The 20,149-nt window shown below is 37.9% G+C and overlaps 1 protein-coding gene across 6 annotated transcripts in view; it reads right to left on the bottom strand.

Annotated features, from left to right (window-relative positions):
• Tmem164 (transmembrane protein 164) overlaps positions 1 to 20,149 on the bottom strand; it is a 485,414-nt gene that overhangs the window by 337,291 nt on the left and 127,974 nt on the right. For all 6 annotated transcript variants that reach the window (XM_013355240.2, XM_013355239.2, XM_013355238.2 and 3 more), the window contains one exon: positions 19,613 to 19,691. In XM_013355240.2, the coding sequence (XP_013210694.1) occupies positions 19,613 to 19,691 (79 nt within the window). The remainder of the gene's footprint in view (positions 1 to 19,612; positions 19,692 to 20,149) is intronic.

Here is a 20,149-nt window from a genome sequence, read left to right as displayed (position 1 = left end):
CACCTTCAATCCCATAATCTCCTATTCTGTGCACATATTCAATCCCCTGAACTCCTATAGTGTGCATGCTTTTAATCCCCTAATTTCCTATTCTGTATATGACTTCAATCCCATAATCTGTTCTGTGCATGCCTTCAATCCCATTATCTCCTATTCTGTGAATGTCTTCGATCACATAATCTAGTATTCTGAGGAGTTCTTCAATCCCAGAATCTCCTATTTTGTGCATGTCTGCAATCCCTTAGTTTCCTATTCTCTGCACGTTTTCAATCCAATAATCTTGTATTTTGTGCACGCCTTCAATTCTTTAATCTATCCTATGCATATTTTCAATCACATATCTACTATTCTGTGGAGGTTTTCAATCGCATCATCTCCTCCTATTGTGTGCACATCTTCTATCCCCTAATCTCCTATTCTGTGCACATCATCAATCCCATAATATCTTAATTTGTGCATGTCTTCAATCCCCTAATCTCCTATTCTGTGCACTTCTTCAGTAACAATCTACTATTCTGTGGAGGTTTTCAATCCCATAATCTCATCCTATGGTGTGCACATCTTCAATCTCCTAATCACCTATTCTGTGCATGTCTTCAGTCCTCTACTCTATCCTGTGCACCTCTTCAATCACATAATCTACTATTCTGTGGAGCTTTTCAGCCCCATAAACTCCTCCTATTGTGTGCACATTTTCAATCCCCTAACCTCTTATTCTGTGTACATCTTCAATCCCATAATCTCCTAATTTGTGCATGTCTTCAATCACATAATCTATTATATGAATGTCTTCAATCTCCTAATCTATTCTGTGCACTTCTGTAGTCACATAATCTACTATTCTGTAGAGGTTTTCAATCCACTAATCTCCTCCTATTGTATGCACATCTTCAATCAATCTATTCTGTGCACATGTCAAATCCCATAATCTATTTTGTGCAGTTATCAAGCCCACCATCTTCTATTCTGTGCATGTCTTCAATCAGCTAATCTATTCTGTGCTCATTTTCAATCATAAAATCTCCTCCATTTCTGTGCACATCTTCAATGCCATAATCCACTAACCTGTGCAGGTCTTCATTCCTCTAATAATATTCTGTGCACCTCTTCAATTGCCTAATCTCCTACTCTGTGAATGGCTTCAATACCATAATCTATTATTCTGTGCACGCCTTCAATCCACTAATATATTCTGTCATGTCTTGAATCACATAATCTATTACATGTACATCATCAAACCCCGAATCTCCTATTTTTTAGATTCTGTTCATGGCTTCAACCCCAGAATGTCCTGTTCTGTACATGCCTTCAATCCCATAATCTCTTATTCTGTGCAAGTCTTCAATCATATAACCTCATATTTTTGCATATCTTCAATATTTTCATCTCCTATTATGCGCACATTTTCAAACCCATAATCTCCTATTCTGTGCGGTTTCAACCCATAACCTCCTATTTTGTGCACATCTTCAATCCCCTAATCTATTCTGTGCGCATCTTCAATCTTAAAATGTCCTACTCTATGCATATCTTCAATCCCAGAATCTCCTATTCCGTGCATGTCTTCAATCCCAGAATCTCCTATCCTGTGCATGTCTTCAGTTCCATAATCTCATATTTAGTGCATGTCTTCAATCTTCTACTATTCTGTGCATGTTTTAAATCTCATAATCTATTCTGTGCAGTTTCAATCCCATAACCTCCTAGTACATGCATTTCTTCAGTCCACCAATCTCCTATTCTCTGCAGGTCTTCAATCATATAATCTCATATTTGGTGTACATCTTCAATCATCTAATCTCCTACTCTGTTCAGTTTCAATCCCATAACCTTCTATTATGTGCATGTCTTCAATCCCAAAATATCCTATTCTGTGCATGTCTTCAATCCCATAATCTCCTGTTCTGTGCAAGTCATCAGTCCCCTATTTTTTGCACTCTCAACCCTTTATCTCCTATTATGTACATGTCTTCATTTTCTTAAACTCCTATTCTATGCATGTTTTAAATCCCATAATCTCCTCCTATTTTATGCATATCTTCATTTTCCTAATCTCCTCTCTGGTGTAGGAGTGTCATCTGTCAATGTGTTACTTTCATTGGTTAATTAAGAAATTGCCTTGGTATTTTGATAGGACAGCAGTTTAGATAGGCAGAGAAAACCTAACAGAATGCTGGGAGAAAGATAGATGAGTCAAGCAGATGCCATGAACCTCTGGCCCGAGAAGGACATAGGTTAGGATCTTTCCCAGTAAGCCACAGCCTCATAGTGCTACACAGATTTAATGGAAATGGGTTAATCAAGATGTGAGCGTTAGCGAATAAGAGGCTAGAAATAATGGGCCAGGCAGTGTTAAAATGAATACAATTTGCGTGTTATTATTTCGGGTGCAAGCTAGCTGGGCGGGAAGAAACAAAGGGCTTGTGCTCCTCTCGGGCGGAGGGACACAGCTCCTTTCACTAAAATTGGCACCTCAACGTGGTCAGCTAAATCAACTTAAAAACCTGAGAGGGCTTAAAAAGGAGTGAGAGTTTAACACAGCTTTTTGCTGTTTGTTGGTGGTGTGCTGCAGAGAAATTTTCCTGACTCAGCAGCCGTAGCAGAAAAAAGCTGTGCGGTTTTAAAACGCAGCTTCCTGGGCTGTGTGGCCAGTGCAAACTGTAGCTATAAAGCATTTCAATGGCTTTTGTGGGACCAGATGTTTGTTTGCCTGCCTGGGATCAGGAAGAAAGTACTCTGAGAACATGCTAATGGCTCACCACTCCCCGCCTGCACCTGGGCAGACAGCAGGATCAGGCTTATTCAGGCAGGAGATCATGGTGGATTTCTGCCGCCATACAGAGATGTTTTCAGGCTGCACAGTGCTCTGTGTGTCAGATTTGGCTGTAACTTGGATGAAAAGAGATTCTGTGCTGCACGTTCAGTTTCAGAGTTGAAGTTCTGAGTGTGGTTCCTACCTGGCAGCCCCAGAGATAGCAGAAAATGGTACGTCCTCCATTTTGAAATTGGAGAGAGGTGGAGCCAACATCCAGAGCAGCCCTCCACTCTGCAGCTCAGAGGCACAACTGATTCAGAGTCACAAGTGGCTCCACAATGTTGGACTGGCAGGGCAATCACGCAGTACCTGTTTTTGACCTAGGAATGTCACATCTTAGATTCTTAAGTGCTTAGCAATTTTAAAGCACAAAGCAAAAACAGACAATGCAATAGGACAGATTCAGACATAAAAGACCTCTAAATGTGTCATAGTGTTAGACATACGTAGGCTTGGGAGAGGAAGAAAAAGAATATAGAGAATAAAGTTAATGGTTTAAAAAAAAAGGGTAAAGTCTTTAAAGAGACAGAGTACAGATAGTTATAGATTAAAAGAAATAAAGAAAAACAATCCACGTAAAAATGGAAAATTCACAGAGTTTGGATTCTGTATATTGTACTTGAATTTTTTGACTGTGATGGAGGTAAGTACAGAGAGACATTTCATTATATGGGCTGCCAAGCTAAACCAGAATGGATATCATAAGGGCATTATGACATCAGAATTTGGGTCTAAGGATATGATGGTTTTGAAAAGAGGTCCTTCTTTTGTTTTCACAGAGGATGAGACCCTGTGGACTGCTTCTATCCCAATATGTTATGATAGACCACACCCTCCTGAAAGGTTGCTGTGAACACCCTCAAAAAATTACTTTGGTCAACTTCTGACTGAGAGGAATCTAGCACACAGGTTATACCATGAAAAACCTGAATAGCAGCGCCCCTATACAGCAGGAAGAAGTTTGGAGAGAAATAACTACGTCCATATTCCTAGATATTGTTTTTAAATGTTCCTTTACATTTAAAGGGGGATATGATATAGGTATAAATAATTTGCATTGGTATGTATTTGACTTTACTGATATAAATTTAAGGTCAATCTTGTTATATGTATATATATATTTCTGATATTAATTAAGGTATTGTGATTGTGTAGTTCACTTAAAATGTAATGTATAATTAAGAAATATAGGTTGTTAATGGATAATCATCAATAATAGTCAAGCTTGTAGTCATGTTAGATTTTCTAAATATATAGAGATATATTTCAGTTAAATAGGCATTCTTCATATCTTTCAAAGACTACAGAATATGGCATTTTAAAATGTTTTTAATAATTTAGGGATTTTCATGACAATGAGACATATCTGCTCTTGGCAGCACCAATCTACTTCAAGAGGAAGATGGGCATCGAAGAGGCTCCTTATGGAGTTTGATAGCCATTTGAGCAAGAAACTGTTCTAGCCTAGACTGTAGCATAAACTGGACATAAAGAACCCACAGAGAGAGAACTACTGAACTTGCCTAAAGGTGAGATGTTCCTTTGGGGATCCTGATTCATGAAAGAGGCTGTGAGACATTCTTCAGGACACAGGAAAAAGTGACCAAACTATCTTTGAACTTTCCTGCTTCATGGAAATGTCTGCTGGATACTATGGGCCTGAAGGCTGAAGATGGATGCCCCAATGGTACAAAAGAACTTTGGGTGACTGTACAGGCAGGGAGATGTCTCTGTCATTTCTAGAGTTTGGAAGTTGCTTATTTTTGTTTGCTTAGGTAATATTATATCCCTCTGGAGTCTTTGATGGAGTTGAAGAATGAATAGTTATAGTTTTCCTTAGTTATAAAAGATAAAATAGATATAAATATTGTAACTGTAATTCTTGCTTGATAACTGTTTTGCTATATGTAATTTTACTATGTTAAAGTTAAAGCCTTACTTTTTTGTTAAAAAAGAAAAAGGGTTCTTGTCAAATAGGCGGGGAGGAGGCGGAAATCCTCAATAAATAAATAAATTTAAAAAAAAATAAAAAAAACACCATACACAGAAAATAAAATAAACTTTAAACCATTTAAAAAAAAAAAGAAAAAGGGTAAATGGTGTAGGAGGGTCATCTGTCAATGTGTTACTTTCATTGGTTAATAAAGAAACTGCCTTGGCCTTTTGATAGGACAGGAGTTTAGATAGGCGGAGTAGACCTAACAAAATGCTGGGAGAAAGATGAGTTAAGCAGACACCATGTACCTCCGGCCCTCGACGGACGTAGGTTAGGATTTTTCCCAGTAAGCCACAGCCTCGTAGTGCTAAACAGATTTAATAGAAATGGGTTGATCAAGATGTGAGCGTTAGCCAATAAGAGGCTAGAAATAACGGGCCAGGCAGTGTTTAAATGAATACAATGTGTGTAATTATTTCGGGTGTAAGCTAGCCAGGTGGGATGGAACAAAGGGCCCATGCTCCTCTCAGGCAGCAGGACGCAGTCAGCTGCTCCTTTCACTACACTATTCTGTGCACATTTGGAATCCCCTAATTTTCTATTCTGTACTCGACTTCAATCCCATAATCTGCTACTCTGTGCATGACTTCAATCCCAAAATCTCATATTTTGTGCAGGTCTTCAATCAAATAATCTCATGTTTTGTGTACATCCTTAATCATCTCATTTCCTATTATGTACACGATCTCAATGGCATAATCACCTACTTTGTGCAGTTTCAATCCTAAAACCTCCTATTTTGTGCACATCTTCAACAACCTAATCTGTTTTGTGCATGTCTTCAATCCCCAATCTCCTATTCAGTGCATGTCTTCAATCCCAAAACCTCTTATTCTGTGGATGTCTTCAATCCCATAATTTTCTTTTCTGTGCAAGACTTCAATAACCTAATCTCCTACTCTGTACACGCCTTAAATCCCCTAATCTCCTATTCTGTGCTTGTCTACAATCCCTAAATCTATTCTGTGCATGTTTTCATTCCAATTATCTCCCAGTATATGCACATCTTCAATCCCATAAACCCTTCTAATCTGTGCATGTTTTCAGAACATAATCTCCTATTCTGTGCATGTATTCAACCTCCCGATTTCCTATTCTGTTCCTTATTCAATCCTATAATCTATTCTGTGCTATCTTCAAGCACATAATTTCCTATTCTGTGCAATTTTCAAGCCCATAATCTCCTATTCGGTGCATGTCTTCAATCTCTTAATATACTATTCTTTGCATGCCTTCAATCCCAGAAAACCCTATTCTGTGCACATCTTCAAACCCTTCATCTCCTATACTATATATGTCTTCTATCCCATAATCGCTATTCTGTGCACACTTTCAGTCCCGTAATCTCCTATTCTGTGCACGTCTTTAATCCTATAATCTTATATTCTCTGCACATCTTGAATCTCATAATCTGATATTCTCTGCACATCTTCAATCCCATAATCTCCTCCTGTTCTCTGCATGACTTCAATCCTCAAATCTATTCTGTGCACCTCTTCAATTCCCTAATCTCCTATAGTGTACATGTTTTCAATCCCTAATCTCCTATTGTGTTCACTTCTTTAATCCCATAATCTCCTATTATGTGCAAGTCTTCAATCTCCTAATTTACTTTATGCATGTCTTCAATGCATTAATCTCCTATTCTATGCACACCTTAAATCCCATTATGTCCTATTTTATGCAAATCTTCAATCTACTAATATCCTATTCTGTGTATATTTTAACCCCATAATCTCCTATTCTGTTCATGTCTTCAATCCCATAATCTCTTATTATGTGCATGTCTACAATCTGTTAATCTCCTATTCTGTGCAAGTCTTCAGTCCCATAATGTCCTATTCTATGCACGTCTTCAATCTTCTAATCTATACTGTGAACATGTTCAATCACCTAGTCTCATTCTGTGCACGTTTTCAACCCCATAATCTCCCCTTATCTGCACGACTACAATCCCATAATCTCCTATACTGTGCATGTCTTCAATCATCTAATCTCCTCTGGGCACATCTTCAATCATTTAATCTCCAATTACGTGCATGTCTTCAATCACATAATCTCCTATTCTGTGCATGTATTCAATCCCCTAATCTCCTATTATGTGCACATCTTCAATCCCCTAGTTTCCTATTCTGGGCAAGGTTTCAATCCCATAATCTCCTATTCTTTGATGTCTTCAAATCCATAATCTCCTATTCTATACATGACTTGAATTTACTAATCTCCTATTTGGTGCACATCTTCAATCCTCTAATCTATCCTGTGAACATCTTCAACCCCTTAATCTCCTATACTGTGCACGTCTTCAATCCCATAATCTTTTATTGTGTGCATACCTTCAATTCCCTGATCTATTCTGTGCATGTCTTAAATCACATATCTCCTATTATGTGCATGTCATTAATTCCCTAATCTGTTAATCTGTGTACTTAAAACCCATAATCTATTATGTACATGTCTTCAATTTCTTAATCTTCTATTCTGTGCATGTTTTCAATCCCATAATCTCCTATTTTGTGCACATCTTCATTCTCCTAATCTATTCTGTCCATGATTTCAATCCCCTAATTTCCTATGCTGTGCACGACTTCAATCCCACAATCATGTATTCTGTACACGTCTTCAATCACATAATCTCATGTACTTTTTACGTTTTCAATCAAATAATCTCAAATTTTGTGCACATCTTTAATGTCATCTATTATGCGCACTTTTTCAATGCCATAATCACCTATTCTGTGCAGTTTCAATCCAATAACCTCCCATTATGTGCATGTCTTCAATATCCTAATCTCCTATTCTGTGCATGTCTTCAACCCCCAAAATCTCCTATTCTGTGGACATAGTCAATACCATGATCTCCTGTTCTGCGCATTCCCAATCCCATTATGTAATATTATATACACATCTAAACTTCCTAATCTAATATACTGTTCATGTTTTCAATCCCTTAATCTCCTATTCTGTGCAAGTCTTCAATCCCATAATCTCTTCTTCTGTGCACAGCTTTAATCCCATAATCTTATATTTTGTGCATGTCTTCAATCCTATAATCTTGTATTCTGTGCAGGTCTTTAATTCCTAAATACTTATTTTGTACATGTCTTCAATCCCATAATCTCCTATTCTGTGAAAGACTTCAATAACCTTATCTCCTATTCTGTGCACATCTTCAGTCCCATAATCTCCTATTTTGCACACATCTTCAACCCAATAACCTCTTCTTCTGTGTACCTCTTCATTCCAATAACCTCTTATTCTGTCACGGATTCAATACAATAATCTATTCTGTTCACATCTTCAATCCAATAACCTCTTATCCTGTGCATGATGTGGGAGTGATTTCTTATTAATAAAGAAACTGCCTAGGCCCATTTCATAGGCCAACCCTTAGGTAGGCGGAGAAAACAGAACAGAATGCTGGGAGAAAGAAGCTGAGTCAGGGAGTCGCCATGGTTCTCCCACTCCAGGCAGACGCAGGTTAAGATCATTCTTGGTAAGCCAGCTCGTGAGCTACATGGATATTAGAAATGGGCTAGTCCAGGTGTGAGAGTTAGCTGAGAAAAGGCTAGATGTAATGGGCCAAGCAGTGTTTAAAAGAATACAGTTTCCGTGTAATTATTTCGGGGCATAAGCTAAGCTAGCCATGTGGGCGGCCGGGTGCCGGGGACGCAGCCCCGGCGTTCTTAATTACAACATGTGCACATCTTCGATCCCATTATTTCCTACTCTGTCTGTCTTTGTTCCCTAATCTTCTCTGGGCACGCCTTCAATCCCCTAATCTCCTATTATGTAGACGTCTTCAACCCCCTAATCTCCATTATGTGCAGTTTCAATTCCATATTCTCTTCTTATTCTGTACATGTCTTCAATCTCCTAATCTCCTATTCTGTGCATGTCTTCAATCCCATAATCTCCTGTTCAATGATGACTTCAAGACCATAATCTCCTATTCTGTTCATGTCTTGAATTTAAAAATCTCCTATTCGGTGCACATCTTCAATACTCTATTCTGTGGAATATCTTCAATCCCCTAATCTCCTATTCTGTGCACGAATTCAATCCCATAATCTTTTATTTTGTGAATGCCTTCAATCCCATAATCTATTCTGTGCATGCTTTCAATCCTCTTATTTCCTATTCTGTTTGTGATTTCAATCCCATAATCTATTCTGTGCACTTCTATAATCCCATAATCTCCTATTCTTTACTCATTTTCAATCACATAATCTCCTTTTCTGTGCAACTCTTAAATCCCATAATATCTTATTTGGTGTACTTCAATCACATAATCTCATATTCTGTGTATGTTTTAAATAACATAATCTCCTATTGTGTGCACATCTTCAGTAATCTCATATACTGTGCACATCTTCAATCCCATATTCTTCTATTTGTTGCAGTTATCAAGCCCATCACCTCCTATTCTGTGCATGTCTTCAATCACCTAATCTCCTGTTCTGTGCTAGTTGTCAAGCACATAATCTCGCCCTTTTCTGTACATGTCTTCAATCCCATAACTTCCTACTTTGTGCACGTATTCAATCCCTTAATCTCCTATTCTGTGCACATCTTGAATCCTATAATCTTGTACTCTGTGCATGTTTTCAATCCTATAATCTATAATGTGTGTGTCATCAATCATATAATCTACTATTCTGTGGAGGATTTCAATCCCTTAATCAACTCCTATTGTGTGCACATTGTCAATCCCCTAATCTCCTATTCTGTGCATGTCTTGAATCCCATAAACTCCTAATTTGTGAATGTCTTCAGTCACATAATCTCCTATTCTGTGCATGTCTTCAATCCCCTAATCTGCTATTCTGTCCACTTCTTCAATCACATAATCTACTATTATGTGGGAGTTTCTAATCTCATAATCTCCTATTCTGTGCACATTGTCAATCCCCTAATCTATTCTGTGCACGTCTTCAATCCCATAATTTCTTATTTTGTACATGCCTTCAATCCCCTAATCTATTGTGTGCACATCTTGAATCACATAATCTCCTATTATGCGTACATCATCAATCCCCTAATCTCCTATTTTTTGCACTCATAACCCATTATCTCCTATTATGTACATGTCCTCAATGTCTTAATTTCCTATTCTGAGCATGTTTTCAATTTCATAATCTCCTCCTATTCTATAGATATCTTCATTCTCCTAATCTATTCTATCCATACTTTCAATTTCCGAGTTTCTTATTCTGTGCACAACTTCAATCTCATAAATTGCTATTCTGTGCACGCTGCCAATCACATAATCTCATTTTCTGTGCATGTTTTCAATCCCATAATCTCCTATTCTGTGCATGCCTTCAATCCCAGACTCTCCTATTCTGTGCATGTCTTCAATTCCATAATCTCATATTTTGTGCATGTCCTCAATCTTCTAATCTATTCTGTGCACGTTTTAAATCTCACAATCTATTCTGTTCAGTTTCAATCTCATATGCTCCTACTATGTGCATGTCTTCAATCCCATAATCTCCTATTCTGTGGACGTTTTCAATCCCATAATGTCCTCCTGTTCTGTGAATGTCTTTGATCCCATAATCTCCTAACTGTGCTCACTTCAACCACATAATTATCTCCTAATCTATGCACATCTTCAATTCCATAATCTTTCATTGTGTGCACTCCTTCAATCCCCTAATTTATTCTGTGCATGTCTTGAACCACATATTTTCTATTATGTACACATCATCATTTTCTTAACCTCCTAGTCTGTGTACATTTTCAATCCCATAATCGCCTCCTATTCTTTGCATGTCTTCATTCTCCTAAACTCCTATTCTGTGCAAGCTTTCAAGCCCCTAATTTTGTATTCTGTGCATGTCTTCAATCTCAGAATCTTCTATTCTGTACACATCTTCAATTCCATAATCTGCTATGATGTGCATGTCTTTAACCCCATAATATTTTATTTTCCTAATCTATTCTGTGCAAGCTTTCAATCCCAATTTTGTATTCTGTGCATGTGTTCAATCCAAGAATTTCCTATTCTGTGCACACTTTCCATTCCCTAATTTCTTATTCTGTGCACAACTTAAATCCCATAATATCATATTCTGTGCACATCTTCAGTACCATGATCTTCTATTCTGTTCAGTAGCAGTCCCATTTCGTCCTATTATGTACACATATTCAATTAATATGTGGTTCACATTTTCAATCCCATAATCTATTCTGTGCCCATCTTCAAACCCCTAATCTCTTCTACTGTGCACAGCTTCAATCCCATAATCTTGTATTCTGTGTATGACTTCTATTACATAATCCCCTACTCTGTGCAATTCTTTAATTCCCTTAAAACCTATTCTGTACACGTCTTCAATCCCATAATCTCCTATTCTGTGCAAGACATCAATCCCCTAATCTCCTATTCTGTACATAACTTAAATCCCCTAATCTCCTATTCTGTGCACTTCTTCAATCCCAAAATCTACTATTCTGTGCACGTCCTCAATCCAAAAATCTCCTATTCTGTGCACCTTTTCAATCCCATTATCTCCTACACTGTACATGTCTTCGATCTCATAAACTCCTATTATGTGCACATCTTCAATCCCCTAATCTCTTATTCTATGCAAGTTCAATCCAATGATTTCTTATTGTGTACATGTCTTCGTTCTCCTAACCTCCTTTTCTGTGCATGCTTTTAATCCTCTAATTTCCTATCCTGTGCAAGATTTCATTCCCATAATCTGCTACTTTGTGCACGCCTTCAATCCAATAATCTTGTATTCTGTGCACGTCTTTAATCTTCTCATCTCCTATTATGTGCATGTTTTCAATGCCATAATCACCTATTCTGTGCAGTTTCAGTCCAATAACCTATTATGTGCATGTCTTCAATACCCTAATTTTCTATTCTGTGCATGTCTTCAATTAAAACTCTCCTATTCTGTGGCATCTTCAATACCATGATTTCCTACTCTGTGCAGTTCCAATCCCATTGTGTCTTATTATGTACACATCTTCAATTTCCTAATAAAAGATGCTGTTCACGTTTTCAATCCCATAATCTCCTCCTATTCTGTGCACGTCTTCAATCCAATAATCTATTCTGTCCACGTCTTTAATCCCATAATCTCCTACTCTGTGCACATCTTCAATCTCATAATCTCCTATTCTGTGCAAGCCTTCAATCCCCTAATCTCCTATTCCATGCACATCTTCAATCCAATAAACTCTTATTCTGTGCATGTCTTCAATCCAATAATCTCTTATTCTGTGCACGATTTCCATCCAATAATCTATTCTATGCATGTATTCAATCCAATAACCTCTTATTCTGTGCACATCATTGATCCCATAATCTCCTACTCTGTGCATGTCTTCGATCTCATAATCTTATGTTTTGTGCATGTCTTCAATCCCCTAATCTCCTATTCTGGGCACGTCTTCAATCTCCCAATTTCCTATTCTGTTCCTTATTCAATCCCATAATTTTCTATTCTGTGCAATTTTCAAGCCCATAATCTCCTAGTCTGTGCCTGTCTTCAATATCATAATGTACTATTCTGTGCATGCCTTCAATCCCATAATATCTTATTCTGTGTGCATCTTATATCTGCTAATCTTCTATACTGTGTACGTCTTTTATCCCATAATCCTAATCTCCTATTCTGTGCTCGTTTTCAATCACATTATCTCCTCCTATTCTGTGCACATCTCCAATACTCTAATATTTTCTGTGCACATCTTCAGTCCCATAGTATTCAAGTCTGTGCAATTCCTCAATCCCATAATCTTTAATTCTTACACACATTCAATACCCTAATCTCCAATTCTGTGCATGTCTTCAATCACATAATCTCCTATTATGTGTACGTCTTCAATCCCAAAATATCCTATTCTGTGCACTATCAACCCATAATCTCCTATGGTGTACACGTCTTCAATTACCTAATCTTATATTCTATTCATGTTTTCAGTCACATAATCTCCTCCTATTCTGTGCACGTCTTAAATCCCCTAATCTCTTAATCTGTGTATGTCTTCAATCCTAAAATCTCCTATTCTGTGCACATTCAATCACATACACTATTCTGTGCATGTCTTGAATCCCATAATTTCTTATTCTGTGCATTTCCAATCCAATAACCACCTATTCTGAACATGCCTTCAATCTCCTAATTTCCTATTCTGTGCCAACTCCAATCCCATAATCTCCTGTTGTGCATGTTTTCAATCCCCTGATCTCCTATTGTGAGTACATCTTCAATTACATAATCTGCTATTCTGAGCACACCTTCAATCCCATAACCTCCTATTCTGTTGACATCTTCAATCCAATAATTTTGTATTCTGTGCATATCTCCAATCCCAGAATATCCTTTTTTGTGCATGACTTCAATCCCATAATCTCCTATTCTATGCATATCTTCAATCCCATAATCTCCTATTCTGTGCAGGACTTCAATCTTCTAATCTCCTAAACTGTGCACATTTTCAATCCCATAATTTCCTCATGATCTATGCACATTTTCAATCATCTAATCTATTCTGTGAACGTCTTCAATCCCCCAATTTCCTATTCTGTACATGTCTTCAATCCCATCATCTATTCTGTGCATGTCCTCACTCCTCTAATCTATTCTGTGCACCTCTTCAACCCCCTAATATCCTATCCTTGCACATCTTCAGTCCCATAATCTCTTCTGTGAATCCCTTCAACTCCATAATCTCCTAATCTGTGCATGTCTTCAATCCCAAAATCTCCTATTTTGTGCAAGTCTTCAATTCCCTAATCTCTTTTCATGTTCACATCTTCAATCACTTAATGTCCTATTCTGTGCAGTCTTAAACCTGTTATCTCATATTTTTTTGCACATCTTCAGTCCCCTAATCCAATCTGTGCATGTCTTCAATCCTCTAATCTCTTATTCTGTGCACGTCTTCAACCCTCTAATCTACCCTGTGCACATCTTTAATCCCCAAATCTCCTATTCTGTACACGTCTCCAATCCCGTAATCTCGTAATCTGTACAGGTCTTCAATCCCATCACCTCATACTCCTTGCACATTTTCAATCAAATGATCTCATATTCTTTGTACGTCTTCAGTCCCCTAATCTAATCTGTGCATGTCTTCAATCCCCTAATCTCCTATTCTGTGCACATCTTCAATCCTCTAATCTGTGCACATCTTAAATCCCCTAATCTATTATTCTGTCCTTATCTTCAATCCCCTAATCTCCTATATGTGAATGTCTTCAATCCCATAATCTTCTATTCTGTGCACATCTTCAATCCCATAATTTCCTATACTGTACATGTCTTGAATCCCATCATCTCCTATTCTGTGCACGTCTTCAATCACATAATCTTTTAATCTGTGTATAACTTCAATCCTCTAGTCTTCTATTCTGTGCATCTCTTCAATCCCATAATCTCCTGTTCAGTGCACTTTCAATTCAATAACCTCCTATTATGTGCACATCTTCAATACACTAATCTCCTAGTCTGTGGATGTCTTCAATTCCCTAATCTCCTCCTATTCTGTGTATGCCTTCAATCCCCTAATCTCCTATTCTGTGCACGTCTTCAATCCCTAATCTCCAATTCTGTGCACGCCTTCAATCCTATTATCTCCAACTCGTTGCATGTCTAAATTCTCCTAATCTTCTATTCTGTGCATGATTTCAATCCCCTAATTTCCTATTTTGTGCATGACTTCAATCTCATAATTTCCTACTCTGTGCACGCCTTTAATCTCATAATCTCATATTCTGTGCATGTCCCCAATCACATAATCTCACATTTTGTGCACATCCACAATCTTCTAAACTCCTCCCCTGTGCGCGTTTTCAATGCCATAATCTATTCTGTGCAGTCTGAATCCCATAATCTCCTATTCTGTGTATGTCTACAATACCATAAACTCCTATTCTATGCACATCTTAAATCCCATAGTCTCCTATTTTGTGCACGCCTACAATCTTAAAATCTCTGATTTTGTGCACATATTCAATCACACAATCTTCTATTCTGTACACGTCTTGAATCCCATACCTCCTGTTCTGTGCTCATTTGAATCCCATAATCTCCTCCTATTCTGTATATGACTTCATTCTTCTAATCTCTTATTCTGAGCATGCTTTCAATCCCAATTTCCTATTGTGTGCATGTCTTTATCCCATAATCTGCTATTCTGTGCACGCCTTCAATCCCATAACCTCATATTCTGAACATGTCTTCAATCAATCTCATATTGTGCGCACATCTTCAATCCCATAATCTCATAATATGTATACATATTCAATCCCATAATCTCATATTCTTTGCACATTTTCAATCAAATAATCTCGTATTTTGTGCAGGTCTTCAATCTTCAAATCTCTTGTCGTGTGCATGTTTTCAATGCTATAATATCCTATGCAGTGCAGTTTCAATCCAATAACCTATTCAGTGCATATCTTCAATACCATAATCTCCTAGTCTGTGGACATCTTCAATCCCCTAATATCCTCCTATTCTGTGCATGCCTTCAATCCCCTAATCTCCTAGTCTGTGCACGTGTTCAATCACATAATATCCAATTCTGTGCATGTGTTCAATCCCATAACCCCTTATTATGTGCACTTCTTGAATCCCCTAATCTATTCTGTGCATGGCTTCAATCCCATTATCTCCTATTCTGTGCATGTCCACAATCCCATAATCTCATATTTTGTGCACGTCTTAAATCTTCTAATCTTCAATCCCATAATCTTTTATTCTGTTCATGCCTTATATCCCCTAATCTAATCTGTGCACATCTTCAATTACATAATCTCCTATTCTGTGCATTCTCTACCCATAATCTCCTATTTTGTACACATCTTCAATTACCTAATCTCATATTTTGTACGCCTTTTCAATCACATAATCTTTTCCTATTCTGTGCATGTCTTAAATCCCCTAATCTATTATTCTGCCCATATCTTCAATCCTATAATCTCCTATATGTGAATGTCTTCAATTCCATAATCTTCTATTCTGTTCACACCTTCAATCCCTTAGTCTTCTATTCTGTGCACGACTTCAATCCCATAATTTCTTATACTGTGCATGTCTTGAATCCCATCATCTCCTATTCTGTGCACATCTTCAATCCCATAATCTTGTAATATGTGTACAACATCAATCCCCTAGTCTCCTATTCTATGTATGTCTTCAATGCCATTATCTCCTATTCAGGGCAGTCCCAATTGTATTATGTCCTATTATGCACACATCTTCAATTTCCTAATCTAATATGGTGCTCACGTTTTTAATCCCATAATCTCCTGTTCTGTGTACATCTTCAATCCTCTAATCTCTTCTTCTGTGTACAGCTTCAATCCCGTAAATTTATATTCTGTGCATGTCTTTGATCCCATTATCTCCTATTTTGTGCAAGTCTTTAATCCACTAAACACCTATTCTGTACATGTCTTCACTCCCATAATATCCTATTCTCTGCACGACTTAAATTCCCTAATCTCCTATTCTCTGCACGTTTCAATCTTCTACTCTCCTGTACACAATTTCAATCCCATAATCTCCTCATATTCTGTGCAAATCTTCAATAATATATTCTTTGCATGTCTTTAATCCCCTAATCTCCTATTCTGTGCGTGTTTTCAATCCCATAATCTCCTATTATGTACATGTCTTCACTCCTCTAATCTATTCTGTACACATATTCAATCCCCTAATTTCCTATTATGTGCATGTCTTCAGTCCTGTATATTTTATTCTGTGCTCATCTTCAATCCCATAATCTCCTATTATGTACATGTCTTCAATCCCCTAGTCTCCTATTTTGTGCACATCTACAATCTTCCAATCTCCTATTCTGTTCAATACATCAATCCCATAATCTCCTATTCTGTGCATGTTTTCAATCTTTTCATCTCCTATTCTGTGCACATCTTCAATCCCATAATCTCCTATTCTGTGCAAGTATTCAATCCTCTAATCTATTCTGTGCACATCTTTGATCCCCTAATCTCCTATTCTTTCCATGTCTCAATCCGATAATCTTTTACTTTGTGCACACCTTCAATCCCTTAATCTCTGATTATATGCACATCTTAAAACACTTCAATCCCATAATCTCCTATTCTAGTCATGTCATAAAACCCATAATCTATTCTGTGCACATATTCATTCACATAGTCAATTTTGTGCATGTCTTCAATGCCCTAATCTCCTATTCTGAGTATCTCTTCAATTCCCTAACCTCCTATCTTTGCATGTCTTCAATCCCATAATCTGCTCTTCTGTGAACGCCTTCAATCCCATAATTTCCTATCTTGTGCACGTCTTCAAGCCCCTAATCTCCTATTCTGTGCACGTCTGCAATCGCATAATCTCCTATTCTGTGCAGTCTTCAAGCCCATAATCTCCTATTCTTTGCAGGTCTTAATTCCCCTAATCTAATCTGTGTTTGTCTTCAATCCCCAATCTCCTAATCTGTGCAATTCTTCAATCCCATAATCTCCTGTTCACATCTTCAGTCCCCTAATCTATTATGTGCGTGTCTTTAATCCCATAATCTTTTACTATTCTGTGAAAGTCTTCAATCACCTTATTTCCTATTGTGTGCACTTCAATCCCATAATCTCCTATTCTGTGCACATCTTCAAGCACCTAATCTCCTATTTTGTGTATGTCTTCAATCCCCTAATCTCCTATTCTGTGCACATCTTCAATCCCTTAATATCCATTCTGTGTATGCCTTCAATACTATAATCTCCTGTTCATGTCTTCAATCACCTAATCTACTATTCTGTGCACATTTTCAATCCCATAATCTTCTCATATTCTGTGCACGCCTTCAATCCTTTAATCTATTCTGTGCACATATTCAATCCCCTAATTTCCTATTCTGTGCATGTCTGCTATTTCATAATAATTTATTCTTTGCATGTCTTCAATTCCCATAATCTATTACGTACATGTCTTGAATCCCCTAATCTCCTCTCCTGTGCATGTCTTCAATCACCTAATCTTCTATTTTGTGCACGTCTTCAATCGCCAAATCTCCTATTGTGTGTACATCTTCAATCCGATAAACTGCTACTCTAAGCACAACTTCAAACCCATAATCTCCTATTCTGTGCACGTCTTCACTCCTCTAAATTATTCTGTGCCCATCGTCAATCCCCTAATTTCCTATTCTGTGCACGTCTTCAGTCCCATAATATTTATTCTGTGCACATCTTCAATCCCATATTCTCCCATTATGCACACATCTTCAATCCCTTAATCTCATAGTCTGAGCATGCCTTCAATCTCCTAATCTCCTATTCTGTTCAATACATCAGTCCCATAATCTCCTATTCTATGTCTTCAATCCTCTACTCTATTCTGTGCACATCTTTGATCCCCTAATCTCCTATTTTGTCCACTTCTTCAATCCAATAATCTTTTATTATGTTCATGCCTTCAATCACCTAGTCTCTGATTATGTGCATGTCTTCAATCCCATAATCTCCTATTCTATGCATGTCTTCAATCCCCTAATCTCTTATTCTGTGCATGTCTTCAAACCCCTAATCTATTCTGTGCATGTCTTCAAACCTCTATTCTCTGCACATATTTAATCCCATAATCTACTCTGTGCACCTCTTCAATCTCCTTATCTACTATCCTTGCATATCTTCAATCCCATAATCTTCTCTTCTGTGAACACCTTCAATCCCATAATCTCTTCTGTGCACATCTTTAGTCCCATATTCTCCTATTCTGTGTACATCTTCAATCTCCTAATCTCCTATTCTGTGCACTTCTTCAATCATATAATCTCCTATTCTGTGCAGTTTTCAAGACCATAATCTTCTATTATTTGTATGTCTTCAGTCCCCTAATCTAATCTGTGCACATCTTCAATCCCCTAATCTCCTATTCTATGCAAGTCTTCAATCCCATAATCTATTCCGTGTACATCTTCAATCCCCTAATCTCCTATTCTATGCAAGTCTTCAATCCGATAATCTCCTGTTCTGTGTACGTCTTCAATTCCCTAATCTATTCTATGTATGTCTTCAATCCAATAATCTCCTATTCTGTGCATGTCTTCAATCCCCTAATCTCTTCCTCTGTGCATGTTCTCAGTCCCATAATCTCCTCATATTGTATACATGTCTTCAATCCCCTAATCTCCTATGATGTGTATGTCTTTAATCCCATAATCTCCTTTTCTGTGCATGTCTTCAATCCCCTAATCTCCTATTATGTGCACATCTTTAATACTGTAATCTATTCTGTGCACATCTTCAGTCCCATAATATTTTATTCTGTGCACATCTTAAATCCCATAATCTTTTAGTCTGTGAACACCTTCAATCCCATAATCTCTTAGTCTGTGTATGTTTAGCCCCTTTCCATAGCTTTTCTGGTTCTGAGACCATGGACTCAAAGAGCAAGATTGCAGTCTCTTTCTTGAGAAGATGGAGTACCTTCTTTCTCTCCTAATCTGAGGTGCGCAATGGCGCAGGGGGAGGCAGAAGCATAAGAATGACACAGTGTTCTGGGTTCCATGCACATCCCAGGCCACCACCAAGAACCCAACACCGAGGTTCTCTGACAGGCAGTCAGTGGTATCATGCTCAAAGACAAGGGATGATTCTGAACAGTGCCCAGACTTTTTGCAGGCCTCTTTCATGCCCCAGCGCCTGGTGGCCGACATTAAGCATGCTGTAGACACTCAGCCAAGCAGCACCCGAGATCTTGGTAGGCACCCAAAAGAATGTAACCCCTCCAGACAGAGAGAAAGGAAAGGCGTGGAAAGTCCAGAAGCGTGTGCTATGCTGGTCTTACCTCCTTTCCAAAGCAGGTAGATGGGGACCACATAGAGCATAACATGCTGAATGTAGTAAATCTCCAGTTCAAAGGGGAGCTGTGTGGAGAAGACAGAGAGACATTCAGAACAGACGGCACATTAGACTCTGCTAGATACCCTTAACCTTCAGGACCCACAAGGTGGCAATTGTGACATTCCATCCTTTCACCTCCTGGCACAATTCAAAAAAAAAAGAAAGAAAGAATAAAACGATTGAACTTTCTCATCTCATCTGGCATATTCCAAGCTGTATTTTACAGAAATGGCACAAGGAAAACTATCTACCAGGAAAAGTGTATTCAAATTGAATGGATGTCACATGTAGCAACATATCCACTCGGAGATGCACCATGAAGACCACTGGTGAAAAATGAACTTCAGTGGTTTGTATGGTGCTTTCTGAAGTGTTTCCTTAGGAAAAATATATTTCTACCACGCAGTGGTGGCACACAGCTTTAATCCCAGCACTCAGGAGGCAGAGGCAGACGGACCTCTGTGAGAGCAAGGCTAGCCTG

The sequence above is a fragment of the Microtus ochrogaster genome, unplaced genomic scaffold, assembly GCF_000317375.1.
Source record: "Microtus ochrogaster isolate Prairie Vole_2 unplaced genomic scaffold, MicOch1.0 UNK107, whole genome shotgun sequence".
In the NCBI taxonomy this organism is placed as follows: Eukaryota; Metazoa; Chordata; class Mammalia; order Rodentia; family Cricetidae; genus Microtus; species Microtus ochrogaster.
The sequence above is the reverse complement of the archived record's forward strand: the minus strand, read 5'-3'. Positions and strand labels throughout refer to the sequence as shown.